General features: G+C 48.1%; 1 protein-coding gene across 3 annotated transcripts in view; it reads right to left on the minus strand.

Moving 5' to 3' along the window:
• Positions 1-22,465, minus strand: part of PCSK6 (proprotein convertase subtilisin/kexin type 6) — a 190,645-nt gene that overhangs the window by 130,661 nt on the left and 37,519 nt on the right. For 2 of the 3 annotated variants that reach the window (XM_054450429.2, XM_054450430.2), the window contains exons 2-4: positions 13,254-13,358; positions 1,516-1,626; positions 849-992 (exon numbers count right to left, since the gene is read on the minus strand). In XM_054450429.2, coding sequence (XP_054306404.1) covers positions 849-992; positions 1,516-1,626; positions 13,254-13,358 — 360 coding nt within the window. The remainder of the gene's footprint in view (positions 1-848; positions 993-1,515; positions 1,627-13,253; positions 13,359-22,465) is intronic. The other variant, XM_054450431.2, reaches the window with a different exon arrangement.

A 22,465-nucleotide genomic window follows, 5' to 3' on the forward strand; every position in this document is an offset into this window, starting at 1 on the left:
TGTCCTTTTGTGACTGGCTTATTTCACTTCGCATAACGCCCAAGGTTTATCCACGTTTCCACGTGGGTTAGGATTTCCTTCATTTTATATTTTCAATAGGTATGCTTTTGTTTATATGACTGTAACAGCAGTATTCACATAATTTTACATCTTCCTTTTAAAATACGTGATAAAAGCTTTCCAGTGTTGTTGACGTAGTCTGCAAAATTCATTTCTAAGGGCTGCATAATGATCTGTAAGATGGATACAACATGGGTTACTTAATCACTGGTAGGCGCCCAGGTCCCTTAGAGTATTTCATGCATCTATGATATTTACTATATGCCAAGCTTGCTTCCGTACATTTAACTAATTTAGTCCTTACAATAACTCCATGAGAAAGTAGCTCTCTTATGAACCCATTTTACAGATGGTGACACTGAGGCACAGAGAAGTTAAGTAACTTACTCAAGATCTCAGAGCTAATCATTTGCAGACCCAGGATAGGAACCCAGGTACTCTGGGCCTAGAGCCCGTGTTTTCACGCTGTCACCCTGTCACTGTTCATGTTGCTACTATCTGTATGCTGATGATCCCCCTCCGTGCATTTCTTAGTTCTTTAGGCTCCATTCCTAAAAGCGTACATGACTGTGCAAGCATGTGGATGAATCCCTCTGCAAAACCCTTGCCCCTGACAATAGCAAGTAGCAGAATATTCATTTTCCTAATTCTCTCCAGCATAGTTTTCTTTACTGCCTAACTTAATAGGGGTTGGGGGAGATCGGGACCTTACTGTTTTGAAACTTGCATTTACTTAATGACCAGCACAGTTGAATATATTTGCATGTCAGTTCCGAGGATTGACTTACATAATTTGGGGCCAGGTCAGGGTGATTTCTCTCTATGCCATCGTCGAGGATGGTGACCACCACGTTTTTTCCCGTGTAGCCCCTCTTCCACGCTGCCTGGACATTCATTTCCGACCGGCAGCGACTGTTCTTGTCGCCACAATGCTGTAAGCACAAAAGACACAAAGTCCCCCCGACATGGACATTCCAGATGCAGAATTGACACTCGGTGCACACCCCACAGGGAGGTGCTTAGGCTGGCGAGTAAAGAAGGAGGGAACACCTATCCCTGCCTTACATAGCAGAGCTCCTTTTTCCCACTCAGAGAATCATGCAGAGGGCTCCCTTGCTTTTTCTGCACCTGCAATCTATCATTTTCCCAGGGCATCGCCTCCCAACAGGAGCTCTGTCCATGGGCTGGGCTTTGCCATTCAGTTATACAGCCTGCATCAAATCACTTCCCTTCTCAAAGAGCCCCCACCCCAGGGTGTGCTGCACATAGTTTCAGAAAAAATCCACAAGAAAGCTGGTACTGCACTGCCTTGCAGTAGGGGTTTTACACCCTTAAGGTGAAGTGTGTCTGTCTGGAGATGTTGTTTGAATTTAGCTTCGTTGAGGGAAATTAACCCATTTCAGAGACCTGGCAGTGCAAGTGTCCTGGGGCAGAGAGAGGTCCTGTCCTACTCACCAGGTACCACATGTTGGACCAAATGGGGTCATTGAAGTAAAGGGCCTGTGGGTCACTTCGCACCTGTCTCTTCACCCTTCGTTTCACTTCCTGTTGCTGGAGCCATTTCACCTACCAGAAGAAATGCAATTACTGTTTATATTAGAAACGATTTCTTGATTTTATGTAGCCTCTTTGCAGGTGCTACAGCCTTTCTTGTGCATGAATATCTGTGTCATAGTAGATATTTTAGATGGTAAATTCCTGGGGACATTTTCACTTCAAAGTGACTACATTTGAAAGATGAGAACTTGTTTGTGTATACAGAAGAAGAAATAACACCACTCTGATAGATTTTGAAGTCGCTGTACTAAAAGAAAGAAAGAAAGAAAGTGCTCACGCCTGTCATTCCAGCACTTTGGGAGGCCGAGGCAGGAAGATCGCCTGAGCCCAGGAGTTTGAGACCAGCCTGGGCAACACGGTGAAACCCCACCTCTACCAAAAAAAAAAAAAAAAAAAAAAATCTAGCTGGGCATGATGGCGCACGCCTGTAGTCCCAGCTACTCAGGAAGCTGAGGTGAAAGCCCAGGCTGCAGTGAGCCATGATTGTGCCACTGTACTCCAGTCTGGGCAACACAGCAAGACCCTGCCAAAAAAAAAAGAGAGAGAGGCAGAAAGAAAAGAAAGAAGGGAGGGAGAGGGAGAGAAGGAAGGAAGCCAGCCTTGCGAAATTGCCAATAAATTATCTGGTGACCCTTGTCCTGAAGGAAAAGGAAATACACACATGGGAAAGCAATGAATGAAGAAAGTGTTTGGTTAATTGGCATTGGAATTTGCTTTACAGTAAGGACATAAGTAAATATGCAGCCACCAGCAACATGGTACCAAAACATGCACAGAGAAAAATCTAGAAAGGAATACAGCAAAATAGTAGTAGCATCAGTTCCTGGGTGGTGACATTATTGCTAATTTAAAATTTTACAATTACTTTCAGGATGTCATAAATGTCTTTCAATCAGCATGATTTGTTTTCACGGTCAAGGAAAAAAGTTCACAAGGCTGTATCACTGATATTTAAGACCAAGGATCAAGGCACCAGGCCACCTGCAATAAAACCCAGCCCCGTGCTCACCAGCTGTGTGACTTAGAGCTGACGGTGGACATCCATGGCCTCAGGGTGGTGTCCACCCACACAGTGGGGACAGTCATGGGCTGCCACAGGGTTAATATAAGAAACAACACATCTAAAGCCCTCAGACCAGTGCCTGGAGCACACCTGCTTATCATCCTGTGTACACATTCTTTTCAAGCTGGAAAAGCTTTTTCATTTTAAAAGAATCTTGGGGTAAAGACTTCTTGGGCCCTGAGTGGGAATGTTTTCCTTGGTCTTACCATGGTAGCTCCACCTGATTGAATAATGCTCAAAGCTGGGGTTCAGCCTGGCTCTCGGGCCTGAGATGGGCGGGTAAGGATGGGCACCAGGGCCGTGCTCTCGAGCAGTCTGCACTACATTCAGGGGATCCCACCAATCAGAGGATGATGTGAGTTCCAAACAGGGCAGGCTGCCTGGAGGAGGCAGCTGGAGGAAGGGGAGGAACAAGAGGAGGGGGAGGGGCCCCAAGGTGACCCAAGGCTGGTGACCCAGGGTCGTGCTGGAAACCAGAACAGAGCTACCTGAGGCTGAGTGGCAGGGAGTAACGGTACCCAAGAGCAAAGGGACAAGATTTCCCTTCCTCCTCCCTGAGCCTTGGCCTCCCAACATCACCCTGAGCAAGGAGAGCTGAGCACCTGCATACACAGCTCAGATTTAGGGCTGAGGATGGTCTCCAAGGCACCCTTGGTGTACAGGGCAAAATCCCAGAAGAGAGGCATCCCAGCCTGTCCCACTCCGATGTAATTTGTCTATAAAACACCAGCAGACCAGACGCCTTAGAAACACTGCAAAGGGCTCAAAATCAGTTTCACGTCAGACACTTAAAAAATCCTCAGCACCAAGTCCTAGATAATTTATAACAGCCGCCAATAGATACTTCCACAGAAAATAAAACTATAAAATGAGATATTTTGTTCCTAACACCGGCTGATGGCATTTTGCAATGTCCCCATATATTACTGCCTGAACTAGAAAGCTTTTTACCTGGTCTAAGATGCCGCAAACAATATTTCGTAATCTGTTAAGCACCCTATTATAAAATACAGTGGTATGTAGATCCCGCACAGCCCAAAGCTCCCAGGGATGTTCCGCCCTCCTGCCAGGCTGAGCCCTGTTTGTGCTAAGGGGCCCTGAACTCACTTTCCGTTCTAACAACATCCAGCCCCTTCCAATTGCTGTACCCACCAGACCACACACTTCCAGTCAGAGGAGGAGGCACACTCTGCCCTTCCAAGCCCAAGTGGATGACGCCCCACTAATCAGCTGGGAGACGTGGGAAAGCGTAGAGCCAGAAGTCATAAGAGCGTTCCTCAGTAGGATGGAAGAGCCTGGGCATCCCGGCCCTTGGCCCTTGCTGGGCTCTGGGCAAAACCCCACAACACTGGCACACAGTTCTGAGGGGGACTGTGATAGCCTGGGGCCCGCAGCACAGTTTGGGGCTCTCTCTCTGGCGTGCTCGCAGGGGCAGCCCTCTCTCTGCTAACACACCTGCTCATTGTAAGTCTCTGACGGCAAGTGAGGTGCTGTCGGGCCAATGGAACTGAACACTGTACAACAGATGATTGACCAGGCGAGGGGGCTTCTCTATGGAGATGGGATGCAGGCAGACAGCGCGGTCGCAGAGGCTGATTCGCCCAGCACCCACTGCGTCCCTTCCTCTGGGTTCCAGTCACTCCCTTGCTTCTCACCCAGCTCCAGGACAGCACAAGGGGATCCCGGATCCCACCTCCTACCCATCACAAAGAGAAAGCCATTTTCCAGGCTCACCTTCCCCAGTGTCTCCGGAGAGCAGCATCCTGGGGTCATTTATGCCGTGGCACTGAGTCTTCCTGTGTGTCTGGCGCTAGGTTCTGCGAAGATCAGCATGAACATACCTGGTTCCCGGCCAGGACCAAAGCGCCTCCCCTCCCATCCCGAGCTGGGATGCAAAGCTCTGCCTTCAATGCCCCCTCGGGGTGAAACCGGGAGCCACCTGGACACCCTGTGGAGGTCAGAGGTGTGTCATCAGCCCCAAACCAAGCGACTAAAACTCCAGCTCTCCCATGGAATGGAAGCAACCCTCACAGGTTGAGTGAGCAGAGATTGCACCACTGCACTCCAGCCTGGGCGACAGAGTGAGACTCTGTCTCAAAAAAAAAGAAAGAAAGAAAGAAAAAAGAAAATGTGATTAGGTCTTAATGACTGCTAGATGACATCTGTTGACTTTTTTTGTGGAAGATCAACTAAAAGTGATTTGGGGCAAAGGCAAGGTTTGCCAAACGCCACTTCTAGCCCAAACACAAACCATCTTTCTCTGCAAATCTGTAGAAAGTGTCAGGATTTCTTTAAAGTCACACTTTGAAGATAGAACTTCACTCTGATCTTTTTTTCCTTTTCTCTATTTTCCAAATGTATGTTTCCTGCTAAACATGCAGCATAATTATAGATAAGCTACGCTCTGAGGCAGGGAGTTCTAATCATGAAGAAGGCTTCATCGTCTTCTCAAGACAAGTGCACAGCAACACTTTCTTTTGTGGTGTGTGCTTCCTCCAGCTTTCTTCTTGAGAAGTCAAGTTAAAATGAGGCATCTGTTGACTGTCCCTCTGTTGATAAGACAAGGTAAAAGCTAAGGATGTTCCTAAAGGGTAACATAAACAAGCAGAGACCCAGGAGGGGGCCCTGCCCACGTTCCAGTAAATGGCCTGCCATGGTGCAGGCTGTCCGTGCCACTGAGTTGTGATCCTTATCCAAGCGTCCTTTCAGCGAGCAGCCACGGGCAGCCTTGGCCCTGTCTTCTTCCCTGTGGGCCACAGGTGGGCCAGAAGCTTGCTGACACATCATTCCCGGGTGTGACAAGCGACAGGGACAGGTGTTTTGAAACTTTCACTCATGAGCCAGTGTCACCAAAGACAGCATGAAATCTTTCCCACTTGCTCGTCCACCCAAAGCCACCACGTCCTTCTGCCCTAACTTCAAGCCCGTGCCTATTCAGAGGGGCCCTGCTGCGGCTCAGGAAGGCCCCTAGAAGTTCTTGGGAGCTGGAGAGTCCTAAAAGGAGAGGGGCTTCAGAGTCTTTGCTCTGAGATGGAGTGAAGGCCACAAAGGGCATACACAGAGACCCTCCCCCAGGTGTCCAGGGGTCCCATACAGCATCGAGGGAGTCAAGCTGCTGAGGTTCCTTGAAGTACACACAGGCAGGGCTGGGGACACTAGGTTCACATAGGTTCTGCACAGTTGTAGCCAAAGCAAGGGAGACAGTTCGGCCAGCTCTTTCTTTTCTCTTTTCTCCCTGGTTTCATCAAAGTGAAGGTTACTTTATTCTGTAACTGTGAAAAGAACAAGGGGACTGCAAGCCAGACCTGACTGTCCACCAGGGCATATCAAGGGAGGGAGTCAGAGGCCACACCTAAGCACCCAGGAGCCACCAAGCTCTAAAGCCTCCTCCAGGAGAGAGCAATCAGAGCACCGTAGAAAATAAACCTGTTATTCTCTCTGTGTGGGAGGTGGGCACCCTGCCTGGGCCTCTGCCTCCACACTGTAATGCAGGGGCTCGGACCAGTCCCTCTCTGAGAGCTTGTGCACTCAATAGTCTGTGGCACTTAGATCCCGATCCCCATCAACCTTGACCACTCTGAGCACCTTGCTGGGCCAACATCCAGCCAGCTAAAGAGCTAGATGAGAAGGCGGAGTGGCGAATTTAAAGAAAGAAAAATCCCACTCCCTGACAAGTGCCTGTCACTGCATAATGTGCAATGTGGCCCTTCTCTCACTGACAGGCAATGATTAATGTACCACACTGGAGCCTTCTTGCCCTGGATCCCACAGTCCCTCAAGGAAGGACAGGCTCAAGTCCCAGAAACCCCAGAACTGTATGCAAAATGGTGCCGGCATGAGCATGATGTCTTTTTTCCTCTGGAGAGCGAGAGGCCCCACAACTTCTTCCATCAGCTTTTCAAAGGGGCCTGTGATCCCCCCAAATGGCTAAAAAACACTGAACCAAGCTAGACAGAGGCAGAAAGCAGATCCAAGTTTTCCCTGAGGGAGGGATTGGTCCTACGGCTGTCATCTTCCAGCAGGGCAAGGGGACCATCGCCACAAGTGAGAGATGATTACATGGTTTCATGAGAGCCCATCATGGTGAGACGCCCAGGCCCACCTGTGGCGCTGCACTGGCTCACCTTGGGGTGGGGCCGGGGAAACACCAGGCTGCCATGGCAACCACACAGCGGGAACCCAGGGAGCAAGCCTGGGCAGTAGAGGAGGGGAGGAGGAAAGAAAAGTAAAAGCACATTCTAACTCGGCCTAGAAAGCCACCCCCACCACCACCTCCCGCGTCATCCAGGCAGCTGCAAGCCCAGCTCCCTCCCCACTGCCTCACCTGCTCCCTCCCCACTGCCTCACCTGCTCCCTCCCCACTGCCTCACCTGCTCCCTCCCCACTGCCTCACCTGCTCCCTCCCCACTGCCTCACCTGCTCCCTCCCCACTGCCTCACCAGCTCCCTCCCCACTGCCTCACCTGCAGCCATAACTGTAACAGTGTAGACACCATTTCTTGAATTCTTCCCATCGAAGCTGAACTACAGGTGCCAGAAGACCCCTGTTTAACAGTCCTGAGAGAGGGAAGTCCTTGCTCTGCCGATGATGGAAATGGGACAGTGCGTGTGACAGCTCTTTGGGAAAGTAAAGCTATTCATTTGTAAGTTAGTTCTTATTTTGCTGAAAAGGGACGGAGGGTGCTCCTCTCCCTACCGCCCGCCACTCGCCTCCACTCACTGACAACAGAAGAGGCAGCCGGAGCCCAGCTTCACCTGTTGCTAGGGGCTGACCTGTGAACCCCTAAATTCTTATGTTGAAATCTTAACCCTGGGTAGCTCAGAATGTGACTGTAACGGGAGATAGGGGCCTTGAAGAGGTAATTACGTTAATATGAGGTCATGATGTGGGGGGCCCTAATCCAATCTGGCCAGTGTCCCACGAGGAGATTAGGACAGAACCACTCGCAGAGACGGACAACCACATGAGGATGCAGCAAGAATTCAGCCATCTGCAAGAGACCTCAGAAGAAACCAACCCTGCCAACGCAGTAATCTCAGTCTTTCAACCTTCCTAAGTGTGAGACAATACATTTCTGTGGTTGAAGCCCCCGCATCCTGTGGGACTTTGTTACAACTGCCCCGGCAGACTAACAAACTATGAAGTCCAACGCTGCTCAACGTGTCTGATACCCAGTCACTGTCAGTACCTCTGTTATTTTAGCTCCAGCAATACAGGAAACAGCTTTGTCAATTGAAAACTATATTTAGGATTTTTCCTTAATTTAGCCAAGGTGGGTCAGAATTTACTTCTAAAGTATTTATATAGAAAGAAGTTGCTTATGTTACACATAACTTGCTTACATGAACCACATCTCTGGAACTTGAGATACGCTTCAGGAAGCATTGTCTACTGTTCTCTGGGTCGCTGCTGGACTTGTAAGGGAGTAAAAGCAAATGATATGTGGACTTGACCCTCGATAACTTCCTGCTGCATTGGCAAGAGATGGGCTTGCATGCTTTGAACTCCAAGTTCCTCTCTCCCGAGGCATCCGCACAGCAGGGTCAGTCCGCTTTCCCATCGCCTCTCCTCTGGTTCTGGAATACTGAACGCCCTCCCAAGCCTGACGATCCAGGTCCCCCAGGAACCACCTGCAGCTCCCCTGCCGACTCTGTCTGTCCCTGACAGATCCCAAACAAACTGAACTAGTCATCGTTCCCAGCAAACACTGCTGTGTGCTCCTACTCTAGGGCCAGATCTAGAATACAAACATACGACTGCTAGAAGAGTAGGCCAAGTCCACAGCCTCTGAGCAGGCTTCCTGGTGGCAGGGATATTGGAGCCCAGAGGGGAAGGTGGGGAAGAGAGCAACAGCAGGGGAAGGTGGGGAGCCGTCTGTGAAAAACTCTGCAGAGGGAGAAAGAGCAGAGTCATCCGAGGAGGACTTTAAAGGCCAGTGGTGGCTGGGACTCAGGGGGCCACAGGAGGCCAGAACAAGCAGGGTTTGGGAGGTGTAGATACAGCTTTGTGGCACCATCAGGCATGTATTTCAGAGGATCCCTCAGGAGCATGGGAGGTGACTGGCCGGGGCAAGGATGCCCATACGAGGCCAGCAAGGAGGGCAGTGCAGTGGTGCTGGCAAGAGATGACAGGAGCTGGGCATAGGGCAGGAGACACAGGACATGGCAGGGCCGGGTTGTACAGGAGGTGGAACGAATGAAGGGGGGAAGGAGAGGTTGCTGGCGCTGCAGTGGAATACGGATGAGTGCTTCCCTCTGAGACAGACTAGGGTCAGAGACAGTGAGCTGGGTTTCGGACATCCTGACTTTGGATTGTCTTTGAGACATCTAAGTGGAAGGGCAGAGCACGTGGTGAAATAATAAAATGCTGTCTTTTAAGGTATATTTACACATTCAAACCTTTTACCAATTCCTAGCAGCCATGCCACTAGAACCAGCTGGGTGGTGCCGAAAATGTGAACAGCCAACTTGTCACTGTCATTCGATCACCCTCATGGGGGAGCAGTCCACCGTCCCCACGTGGGCAAATCCGCTGGGCCCTGGGCAACTGCCTGGCCCTGCCCTCAGCCCGTGACACAGTTCATCAACCCCTGAGACCAATGTGGTCACTCACTGTCTATGTGCTCTTGTCAGGAACTTACTGTTTGTTTGCACTTTGAATTGCTCTAGCACACAAAACTGTTAGATAAAATTCCATCTGTGGTTAATGGAAAGATCTGCTTCAACATTGCATCACTGCTGGAAGGAAACCCGAGCTTTGATTAAACTCTGGGGGCAAAGTCCCATCCTACAAAACAGAATGCCTCCTCTGGTCCTTGCAATCATTTTGCAACTTCTAAGCTTTAAAGCACTGAAATGAAGCATCAAACCGAAGCCTCCTATGGCCCTGGAAGGAGCCACCAAGGCTCCCTCTGAACATCTTTATCCTTCCATTTCCATCACCAATCTGGCTGAGATCTGTAGGGAAGGAAAGAGCTGAACCCAAGTCATCATGCTAAAATGTAAGGTCTGGAAGACACAGGCAGCAACGACTAACTATAAGCCAGCTTGGAACATAATCAGAACAAGTAATTTTAAAAAAATTTGTGAGCCCTTTCAGTGATTGGTTGACGCTTCTGTAATATCCACCCTTCTCCAGACTTTTGGCAAAAGAACAAGTTAAAAACAAATGCTTTCAGTTTGCTTAAATGACAAGCCTTGGAAAAACCCAGCGACCGATAACTGCACACTGCGAACACTTGGGCTGTTCCTCCAAGGACAGGGCTGGGTAACGAAGCAATCTGAGCAAAATGGCCCTTTTCAAAGATGGTAAGAAAAACATCAAGTAAAGGTAATTAAGAATGCAAGGAAAATGACTGTACCATTCTGGTACAGGATCAGTGCGAAGAAGATGCCAAATACGTGTGCGTGCACACACGTGCTTAACAGAGTCCGCTGCTGACCCCCCCTTGAGTTTTGTTTTGCTTGCACAAATGTACATTCTATCTGCTTTTATGTGACGTGGGGTGGACTGTACATTCCATCACTTATCAAAGCACTTTTATACAATAGGGACTGGAACTAATTAAAATAAGATACCGTCTGCATTTGATTGAACTTTATCCTAAGCCCCATAACATTCATTTCCAGTTTGGTCATTTGAACACAATGGCAGCCTCACATTCCGAAGTCTCTGAATAATATTAAATCATCTTTTCCTTTTGTTAATAATATTAATTACACAACTCTCCAGATGTGACGGTATCACAAAAATGCTTTGCCAATGTAGGGTAATGTTCTGATGCACTGCAATAAAAGATAACACTAAATACTTACATAAAACAGCTAATTTCACCAAGTGTTTAATTGTAATGACTGGGCAGAGTAAATATTAGTCAGACTGACAGCTAATTGATTTGGTTTGCATTAAAGCTAGACAAATTTAAACAGAGGTATTTCAGTTGCGATTCTGAATTCATAATTGGTTCAGATGTCTGTGTGCTTTCCCTGGGGCTAACAATTTAATTAGAACTGTAAGAAACAATCAGCCAATCCTATGAAAGTTCCAGGGAGGCCTGGGATGCCCAGGCTGTTTACCTTTCTTCCTTTCTTCTTTACTGGCAGGATGCATTGATAGCAGCCTTGCCAGGAGCTTATTAAGAAGCTCTGTGAAAAGGAGATTTTTATTTGAAAAAATTTAACTGCTATGGTAGCCTTTGCCTAGGAAGTCTCTATTCTTCCTTCTGCTGGCTTCAAGGAGACAACTAATGCCTGGGAATGCTTTGCCCTCAGACCCAAACTGAATATAGGACTTTTAACACACCTAAAATGGGTCAATCAAGCAGCTCAGGTGCTGCAGAGAGGAGGCAGGTCCAGGGCATGGTGGCCCTCAAGCCCCCAACAGAGTCTGTCTCTGCTGCCTCAGCCTGCCTTGCTCATGCACGGGTCTCTCATCCCCATCTTCACCGAGAACTCAGCAACACAGAGACCTGCTGGGCAGCTCTGCATCACTCAGGCACAGGGTCCTGCACTTAGCAGGTGCACCATTAATATTTTTGGAAGGAAGGGATGAACAGTTGACCTGAGTACCTTTAAAAGTTTTAAAATATAGTCACCAACAATAGAGGATGTAGTCAAAACACAGATTAAGTCTCCTATTTTGACTCTGCCTTAGTTCTAACAATTAAGAATCTGCTTTATTAATTCTTGGAAGGCCTCATGGAAAGCAGACCAAGAAATCCACGGTCCCCGTCTCTTCTCAGAGCATGCTTACGAGAGGGGCTTCCTGCATGCAAACAGCTTGCTTTCATTGTAACTATCCGCGTGGTAGCAATTCAACAACTCAAAAGACTTCAGTTGAAGAATGAGGATGTTTCTTCGCACGGCAGATAGAGTGCTTGCTTAAAGTGAAAGTGTGGAGGGATGCTGCGTCGACCTCTTTCCTAGCTTAGAATTTCCTCCAAGATGACAGATGACAGTCTCTCAACCACACAGAACTCACGCCTCCTCTGGGATCAGCCTATGCACCCTGTACAGAGACCCCCTGCTGCTCAGTTTTCTACTGATCCACACTTCCCCAAGTGCCCCACTCTTTGGGAATGAGCAACTACAATCTGGCTTTTTTCCTAGAGGATTAAATATACTGGCCCCTTTGAAAAACATTCCTTCATGTTCCATGGTGTAAGCACAAGTAGACGTAATCTCACCCCCATGTGATGGGGTGAGATGGTGCATGTAAAGTGCCCAAGCACAGCCATCCCTTAGTAAACACTTAACTCCTTCCCTTGCTATGAAGGAATAATGGAATTAGCACAATGTTTTATATCTATCTCATTCGACTTATCCGTATCTATCTATCCATCCATTCATCCATCCATCCATCCACCTATAAAACCAATCCAGAAATATATTCAAGACAAGTCTGCCTTTTCACAGCCCAGGTCCATGGGTGAGCTCCATGAGGGCCACCTCGTCACGTGCTTCAAATCAAAACCCTCACCATGCGATGCCCCAGAGAAGGATAATTCAGGTACAGAGCCCAGAGATAACACGTCTCTCCAACAAATCCCTGCTCAGCCAATACAAAAAGAGCCCTGATTGTCATTGAAGTAGGTGGGTTGGGGCAACACCAAGAACCCATTTTTCCATAAAAACTTTACTCTAAGTATTTTCTGGAAATAGCTGAAATGATATTGTGCACCAGCCAGGGAGCCCAAACAAACATTTAGCACATACGTTAACTTTTAAGAGAAGATGATTTCTGTGACCTAAAACTATGACTTAGCAATGACCTCCGTTCCTTGGTGGGGCTGCTACCGCTTCTCACGTGAACTCTTCATTTTCCTTCTCAGCACTCACTGCCCTGTGACGTATCACATATTTTTCTATTTCCTGCTTCATTTTCTGTCAGCCCCGCCGCCAGCGCCACAGGCCCTGCTATGGACACAGCCAGCCACATGGAAGGTATTCCAAAAATACCTGCCAAATGAATGAACTCATTGGAGGCTCACTTGGCCATCTTAAATTTTTAATCTTGGCACATACCTGTTGAATGATATTTCTCAAATACTAATTTCAAATCTATGCAGAAAGGAAGTATAATTAACCACCCAATAAATATGGATTATGTTGAAATTTAAAATGTTAGCCTCCTTTCAAATCACATTTGTTTTAATCCTGAAGATCACGTGAATCTTTGAGGAAAAAAAGTCATACTTACTGCCTCAGTTTTCAAATTCATAGTAACCATTAACATACATGCTATGACAACCACAAAAACATCCACCTGCCTGATCTCTAATTTCATTATTAAAATACTTGCTTGAATTGCTTAGAGTTTTTGTTTCATGGGTAAGATTTATATATGTACCTCCTGTAAGTATTGTATTTTGTTGATTTTAAAATGCTGAGAGATCCTCACTCACACGATTTAGTTCAGATGGTCTGATACGTAGCTACGCCTGTCTTGTTGTATTTCAAGTGAATGTGGAAAACTCATGTCTAGCTAGAATCACATTAAAATCCAGACTCCGCCATTTTTAGGACCACAGACCCAAACCCTCCAGCCCTTAGGAAAGCATCCTGACACTCTGTACCTGGGGGTCCATTCTGAGGAAGGTGTGAGGGCCTCTGCTACTCAAGGTTGATCTTTTAAACGTTTTGCTGTGATAAAAATGGTAGTAATCTTCCAGGTTTCCAATCTGCAAGACAAGAAGCAGCATACCATAAATTAATAGTCTCACGAACTGCTTCCAAAATCTTCCACCCCACAAGAATCTCCCCCTTATCTGAGGGGTTCATTCTCCCAGAGGAAACATACCCTCCACCACACTGCTCCTCACATCTCTGGCATGTGTGCAGTGTTTATAAACGTGAAGGTGGATTTAGACACTCATTTTTAGATAAACAACACTAAGTCATATTTCCCATGGAGCACATACTCCATCACATCTCACGGTAAATTAACATCATTTAAAGTTTGGACTATCATGGCCAAGTTTTTTAGACAGAAATGAATGTTTGTTTAGGGCCAAGAATCCCTGAAGTAGCTAAGTTGGTGTCAAGTCAGGTCTACACCGAAACATTCATTTATAAACAAACTCCATCCTCTCCACCCCATGGGTAAACTGAAATATCGAAGAATGAACACTCACTCTCAAGTGCAATGGGACAGCCAAAGAAAACACGTGGATCCATCTGCTTGGGGATTGTGAAAGGGTCAAATGAGAACATCTAAACCCCCGAGGTGTTCCAATTTTCTGCCAGGGGCAGTTTGTCAGGACAGATTTCAGCTTGAGGACCGGATGGAACCAACAGCAGCCCTGGGGCCCTGCCCCTGACCTTCAAGAAGGGCTTGCCCTCGCTGTAGCACCAGCTTGTCCTCACGTCTGTCTGGGCTTGAGCATGGGGACACTGTTATCGGAGGCCTGCTTCTTGGCTGTAGAGAAGTGCTAGTTGATCACTATCTTCCAAAAAGGATTTTAAAATCAAGATGAACTGAATATCATACAGACTCTCAAGTTGATCTTCTCAGGCTAAACCATCCTAGTTTCTTTTCTAGCTTGATTAAAGGGTAAATTTAAGACTAATGGTCCTCTACAGCAGTTCTATATGATGATTACAAACACGGGTTTTGAGTCAGATCGATTTGGTCCAAACCCTTCCTACTCCTCCACCAAGATTAGCCATGTGACCTTAGGCAAGGACATTTGACTCATGGGACTCTCAATTCCTTATGTGTAAAATGGGGATAAAGGTACTTACCTTTAAAAGTTAAGTAGGACTAAAGCCTACCCGACTCACAACTCCTTGACTGCCTCCACCTTATTCATAGCCATTTAGTCTGCTATAGTCTGACCTCAATAGAGTTGACTGGCCCAGGCGGAGACCTGGAGGGACTTGGATGCTGTGAGTGGCCATTTTCATATCTTTGCACAAGAAGATAAGGCAGGAGTGCAAGAGAGAGCCTCCCAGCCCTTTTACTACCCTTCAGTTCTCCTTTCTGGCAATCCTGGCAGCCTTGCTGTCTCCTGTTCTTGAGTTTAGGAGACACCACTTTGTCCTTGAAATAAAGAGCTCCCTTTTCTACTTCAGCTTGCTCCAGTGTGTTTCTGTTGCTTACAACCACAGAACACCAAATACTAAGATAGTCATGAGGAATCAATAGGAATCACCTATATAGAGCCTAGTTTAGTGTCTAGAACCTAGTGGGCATTCAACAAATGCTGGTGGTCCTGGGAGCTGGGATTCTCTCTCTGGCTCCTCCACTCCCTTCTCTGGGTCTGGGATGCTTTAGCTTTTGGCCAAATCCAGGTCTGCACCTAATGTGACCCCTTCCCTCTGGGTGACCTGGGCTTACCCTCTCTCAGTTTCCTTACAAGACTAATAACCACCACCCTGAAGGGTTGCTCCAAAATTTGAATGAGATATTTATGTGTGAAAGAGCTAGCAGAGACCCAGCAGGTAGGTAGTAAGTGCTTGATACACGGTTTTCTGCAATCATTCTGATTCTCACATTTTTCTGCCATCATAAACCTCATTATTTCTGCCCTATTTTGCTCACAAGCACTCTTCTTTTTCTTCCTACAGATAAGTCACCTTGCTCACTTCTTCGACAAAGTTAACTGCCACACGTGTCAAAAGGCTCCTCCTCACCCACACTAGAGCTGTTATTTAGCAACAGAGGCAATCACGGGGTCTCAACTTGCCACAGTGTTTAATCAACATGTTTGCTCATAAGCTGCCACCATCCCTGGGAGACGTTACATAACTTTTGGTCTTTTAACTCTGGGCATTCAAGTCAATTCCCAGTCAGGGACATGGAGAAACTAAGAGTTGAATAAAACTTGCTGGCAAAGAAACAGACTAATTGCAGCAGCGCTGACCCTTAGTAGGCCCATGTCAGGGTGGCCCTGGAAGCCATTCAGGGCAGCACCTGGCCTTTGACCAGCTAATCCAGGCCTGGGGCAGCCACCTTTCCCCTCAAAGGCCAGTCCCAAAGCCATCCAGCCCCCTGCCCCGGGGCCGCCATGACTGTCCTTTGCAAAGGCCCCTGGGTCTGGGCTGATGTGAACTGTTCTCCATGAACGATCCAGGAAAGGCACAGACAGTCCCCAGAATGCTGACCAGGCCAACCACCTGTGGAGGTAGCAGCGGCCAGAACTCCATCTGTTTGGACACTTACATCCTGCCTAGCATGAGAGCTGGGGGGCTGGGCAGGGACGCTCCCACTGCAGAGGAGAAGGGGACACCAGCCAAGGCTGCCCTTGCAAAGCCAGCTGCAGAAGAAGCTGGAATCATACAACATTTGTCCTCTGTGACTGGCTTATGTCATTCAGCATAATGTCCTCAAGTTTCATCAGTGTTGTACCATGTGTCATAATTTCCTTCCTTTTTAAGGCTGACTAATCTTCCATTATCTGCACACCTCACATTTTGTTTATTCATTCATCTATTTATGGACACGTGGATTACTCGCACTTCTTGGCTGCTGTGAATAATGCTGCTGTGTACAAATATCTGTTCGTGTCCCTGCTTTCAATTCTTTTGGGTATATATCCACCTACTGTTTTTTGATAAATTTTCTTGGAACATAGCCACACCCACCCTTTCCCTACCGTTCATGGCTGCCTTCCTACTGCAATAGCAGAGCTGAGTAGTTGCAACAGAGACCCTAGAGCCCACAAGGATAAAACAGTTCATACGTGAACTTTGAAACAGAAAAGGTTGCTAGCCTGTGATGTACAGCATTTGCTGCTGAGAGTATCTGGGGAGTTCACCAAAGTCTCTGATGTCAAGCAAGGGCTCTCTAGGGCTGGGAAGTGGCGGTCCATACACGGAGTGACTCTGCGGATAAACACAGGTGCAGCTGCAAGCCTAGACCTTCAGCATCTCACTGAGTCTCTGAGCCGTGCTTTTTCCATAAACCTCCTTGTCAGATGCTCCAAGAGGCCCCGTCCTTCTGTCTGACTCATGTGGTCCTGCCCTCTGCCCTCCCCTTGCAACATCAGGCATCAGGTCAGGAGTGTGAGGTTTTCACCATGGGCAAAACCAGTGAGAGAATCAAAGGTGACACAGCAGGAGGTGGGGGCAGCTGCCCAGGAACACAGGCCCATTGAAAGTCTCATTGGCCCGGATGATGCTGCATTTATGATACAGCCATTGCTGTCTCTCGTCCTCCCCACCCACCTAAGCCCTTCTAGGCTTCTCACCTGACCTACCACAGCAGGGTCCACCCCAGGTACGAGGAGGTCCTGCCCCTCCCCAATGAGGGAGGCTGTTCCTTCTCATCTCTGGGTGCCTTCATGGGGAAGGGGGACAGGATGCCAGGCTGTGAGGTCCCCAGGCTCACATGGGGTCACCTGTGGGGATGTGGCCACTGGCCTGGTTCAACATGAAGGATACCTGGCTGCCCTCTGGCCCTGACTCACAGATTAGGGTGTGACAAGGACCCACAGAGATGTCCCCATTTCACAGACGAGTAGACTGAGGCCCAGGGAGGTTAAGACTATGTCACACTATGGGGCTCCCAGTTCCTAAACCAGCAGCCTCCCCATTCTGCTCACAGACAAGCAGGTGACAAAATTTGATACTAAATGACATATAGATACACAAGTAGGGTTTAAGATGACTGCCACACTTTTAGGACCTCTTCAGGGTTAAATGGACAGGGCTGGACTCAGGAAGGGGGTGGCCTAAAGACAAAATTCCAAATAATCTTCCAGGGAAAGTGAGGTTCTTTTTTTATCTGGCATTTGCCCTGATGGCAGGTGTTCCTCCCTGCTCAGCAGCCTGGACGTCCTGGGTGGCTGCTGCTTGGCTGTGGCCTTGGACAGTGTCCACACCAGGCGCTGGCTCTACTCCTGTGCTCACAGCTCATCGACTACGCACCACTTCTCCAGCCAGTGCCTGAGCAGCCCGCCTTTAGAACCAGGAGTGGTGGCTTCCACGGACCGCCGCTATCGGAGGGCCCTGGCAGCCTCCTCCTCCTTCCCTCGATTATAGAAGGGAGGCGCTGCCTCCACCATCCCAGGCTGCTTCCCAGTCCTGCTCAGCCCCGTGTCCTCCCCGACCTCCATCTGCTCTTCAGCAATGAATCTGACTGCTAGTCCGTAAGACATTGTTTTTGTAATGTCATAACATGAAATTTGAATATGTTCTTGTTCTCTTTCGTGCCCATGGTATCTTCACAGTGAATTAATTAGAGCCCGTCTCATGCACCATTCAAGAAAATAAACAATTTGCTGAATACAGGAAATTGTATGTTTCTTCACTCAACATTGATAGGCGGTTATACGCATCACTTGATAAAACTGATAACCATTAAAACATCATTACAAACCTTGCTAAATGTTCTTGACCAGAACACTGGAAGAAATGAGATCAAAGGACTCACAGTGAAGAGAGCTTAATGTACTGTAATCCTCTTTAACAAGATGCTCTGACATTTAAAAAAATATAGGTAATATGTGCACACGATACAAAACATGGAAGGTACAAAAGGGTACAGAGTTAGTGGGGAACAGCAATTTCCCCTCCTTCACCTGTCCCCAAGCCAGGGGTCCTCACTATTACCGAGTGCTCCCGGCTCATTACAAGAACAGCTGATGCTTGCTGGGCACATGCCCCATTCCAGGCAGCAAGCTTGGAGTTCAGATGAATTAGTAAGTTTGATTTTCATAACAACTGTAGGGGGTAGACGTTATGACCATCCTCATCTTACAGATGGGGAAACTGAGGCACAGAGCAGTGAAACTAACTGTTCAAGATTCATTTAGTCAATGAACAGTCAGGATTCTTCACTGTTGAACCTTCTGCCTCTTGGCATGGTTAAGACTGTTAGTTGCCATGGAGGATTTCAGGCACCTTGGTCCTTGTCTTTTGCGGCAGGTTCTTTCCCAGAGAACCAGTACCCTCAGCATGTGTGCACTTTCCTTCATTTCAATAAGGAAATCATGGGAGGCCTATATTATGTTTCATGTACATATTATTCCATTATGTCTGTATGCGAGTGTGTGTGCATATGTGTGGATGTATAGAATGTGTCAGTGTTGTGCACACGTGTGTACACGTATGCAGGTGTGTGTGTGTGCATATGTATATGGATGTGCAAGGGTCTGTATACAGATGTATATATATGCATACAGTCATGCCTTGGCATCCGTGGGGGACTGGTTCCAGGCCACCCTGCAGATACCAAAATCCACAGATGCTCACATCCCAGATATAAAATGGCATCATATTTGCATACAACCTACACACATCCTCCAATACTTTAAATCATCTTTAGACTACTTATAATACCTAATACAATGTAAATGCTATGGAAATAGTTATTATACTATATTGTTTAAGGAAAAAATGACAAGAAAATAGTTTCTACATCCACCATACATTTTTTTTTCATGTTTTTGACCTGAGGTTGGTTGAATGTATTGATGTGGAACCTGTGGATAGAGACCGCCAACTGCCTATGTATTCAGGTGTGTGTGTGTGTTTGTGCATAAACACGTGTATATACATATCCAGGTGTGTGTGTTTATGTAAGATTCATAAACAAATGACTCTGAAACATACCAGGTAGGTCCTTGGTTTTCCCACAGTTCTCACATCCAAGTGAGCCTCCTGGGGCCACTGCTGGGTTGCCCTAACTCAGAACTCCGGATCTATGGCTCGTCACCTTCGTACATGTCAGCTTCACCTGAGTGGCTTGAGCAACCCCACGTGGGTGGGGGCTTGGCCCCAGATAGACGTTCTGGTTCCAGAGGTCTGAACAGCCAGTGGGCAGGTGGGTTCTGAAACTCCTCTGCGGGAGAAGCTGAGCTGTATCCAGGAACTGCATGAGATACCGAGAAGACAGGCCCAGAAGGCTGTTTCTTCATTTCCTGCCAGCCAATCCTGGGTCCTTCAAGGCTCAGCTCAGCATCATCTCCTCTGGGGAGCCTCTCCCGCCTAAGTGGGTCCCAAGCACATTGCCCCATAATGGCTGAGTCCTCCAGGGGCTGGGCCGGATCCGCACCATCTTTATCCACTGGCTCCTGGCAGGACCCCTAGGTCAGCACATAACTTCCAACACACCAGAGCAGCATCAACAACAATGTGCACCCTCGCCATCCTGCACCCCAAACCTTTCCTCCTGAGGCGTTCCTTGTCTTGGTAAAAGCCACCACCAAACCTTCCCAAAGGAGGCTCTTAATGGCTCTCACACCCGCTCCCCCCATCGCACCAGCCCTAGTGCAGGCAGCCCCACCCTCGCTGGCCTCTTAGTCTCTCCCGTACCACTGCACTGACACTCCCGCCCTGACTCCTCCTTGTCTCAGAGGGTACACGACCGGCCAGGACCCCTCTCCAGCCATAGGCCTGGCCCTGCCCACACTGCCCTCTGTCGTCCAGTGTAAGGGGCCCTGCCGTCACTCACCGTTTCACACCCCTGTGCTTGCTCAAGTCCCCTCAATGCCTGCTCTGCTTTTAACCATCCCCTCGGCTGTCACTGACTCCAGAAAGCCCTCTCAGACCTCCCAGGCCCTGTATGCCCAGACATGGCTATCACACCCTTCGTCCTCCCTCCCTCCACCATAAGCCTTCAAGGGCAGGAGCTACGCTGTCTGTCAATCCTCAGGGCCTGGCTGTGTCTGGAACACAGAGGAGCTTGAAATCTGCCTGATGAAGTGAACAGACTTCTGTCTCCAAACGACACTGGGAGGATACACAGGTCTCCCTCCATCCCATCTGCATCCAGCTGTCCAGTGAGGCCCCACGTCCAGAGGCGGGGTGAGCATGCCCCCAGTGCCTTCTGGCCCAGGCTTTACTGTCCTGTTTTTGAGCTCTCTCTCATTCCCCGTCCCAGGACAGCTCTGAGGTCGGGAGGAGGCTATGCAGCCAGGCAGACCACCTGCCGGCTGCATGGTCTGGGCAAGACCCCCACCGGCCTCTCTGGTCTGAGGACTTGACGCAGGCAAGGCCCGGCCGGGCACTCCCTTCCACTGGCCAGTGCCCTTCATTCATGGCATGCACCAGCCATGAGAAGAACTCTCGGGCGCAGGTGTGCACGAGCAGAAGCGGCTTTTGCAGGGCCACCCAAGGGAGGGGTAGGGACCCGCACGAGGGGAAAGGCCTGGCCTGGGGTTTACAGAAAGGGCCTCCTCCATCATGTCTTTTCTTTAAATGTGAGTGCAGCTGTCTTCAAACAAAATCTCAGTGGGTGCTGCCAGCTCAGGTTCACTCTGCCAGAAAAGACTTAATGTTTTCTGAAGATCCTGAGGAATGGAGGAGGAAAGCCCAATCTACTTTACGTGTTTAATTTGCAGCAAAGTCACCGAGAAGCACACCGAATCTACCCGAAATGACATCAAATAGTTCCAAAGGTCCACCCGCCCACTCAGCTCTCCAATGGACGTGACTGCAGACACAGGTGCCTTTCGTAGCCCTCGAGCAGGCTGCGTTGTTGGTGGGGGTGGGTTGGCCAAGTGCATACTTTGGTAAGTCAGCAAAAACCCCACCCCACCTCCCCAGGCCAGCCCAGCCAAACCCTGCCACATGGGAACAGCTGATAAGCAGCCACAAAATGTCTCAATTCAAGGCCTCAGTGATGAATGGACTGTAGATGAGGCTTCTGACTTTGCAAAAAAAAACTGTACTTTATCACTCCCAAAGCCTGCCCTTGGCTGGAAACAGATGTTCCAAACCCCGTCCGCTCCGCAGCTGCAGCGTGCCTGCTTCCGGAGCCGCTTGTCTGTCTTCAGGGCCGGCATCTGCCGAGGGCCTTGGCTTTCTGGGAAGAGTCTATGTCTAAAAGTCATGGTCGTCTGAGTTCAGTTATATAATGTTATTGATCCCAGTTGGTTTGCTTAAGAAAAACACAACTAATTAGACTCTATAAAAACCTACACACCAAATTACTTCTGTATTGCTCTAGTGACTTCCGCCTGAAAAATGTTATAAATATAGATGACCACTGGACCTGTATTTAGCCAGCACTGGGTTACCTGGTATTTATAATTAAGGAAGTCCAGAGAGAGAGAGAGAATGGACATTTTGTTGTTATTTCTTAAAGCATTTTTTAAAAACTGCTTCCCATTTCAGTCACATATACACATAGCAACATTCTGTTATTGCAATAATTACAATCCTGACCCAAGTTAAGATGACTGCACAATTTCCCAGTCTCCTAAAATTACTTTCTTCAACACATATCCACCCAAACTATGCAATTAAGCTGTTCAACATCCTAAAAATTCCTGAGAAATCATTAATCCTTACTTAGCAAACTTCATTTTTCTCTTCCCTTAAGTCGCCAAACCAAATGGTCCGGCTTCGGATGAGAACGTTTAATTTCTATATGTGGCCTCGGCCTATATTTTCAATGTCTACAAAAGGCTGCCTGAGAAACTCCACAGTCCTGACTCTGAAGATCTCCATTTTAAATCATTTCCTGGTTACAGGTTTCTTTATGGCTGTCTGGAATTCGTTGTTTTACCAGATTCCTAAATCCAATGCCTCTTGAGTATTCATTTTTGTTTTGTTTTGTTTTAATTTTAAAATAAGCTGTAAAACTCTTTTTCCTGAAAAATTCCATTCTAAAGCCATTATCATATGAGGAAGAACATGGTGTGTGTGGGGTGGGAAGATCTGGGGTGGCCCAGAACAAGGCACTGCTGGAATCTGGAAGGTGAGGAGGGCGCTCACACTGGGGAAAGTGGAATCTGAGCCCGTGGGGCTACGGGTGGGAACAGGCTACTCCAGATGTCAAGGTCCAGGCAGATAACCAGGGTGCCCACTCAGGGAAAGTGAAGACAGAGGACATGGCAGA

The sequence above is a fragment of the Pongo pygmaeus genome, chromosome 16 (assembly GCF_028885625.2).
Source record: "Pongo pygmaeus isolate AG05252 chromosome 16, NHGRI_mPonPyg2-v2.0_pri, whole genome shotgun sequence".
NCBI classification, from domain to species: domain Eukaryota; kingdom Metazoa; phylum Chordata; class Mammalia; order Primates; family Hominidae; genus Pongo; species Pongo pygmaeus.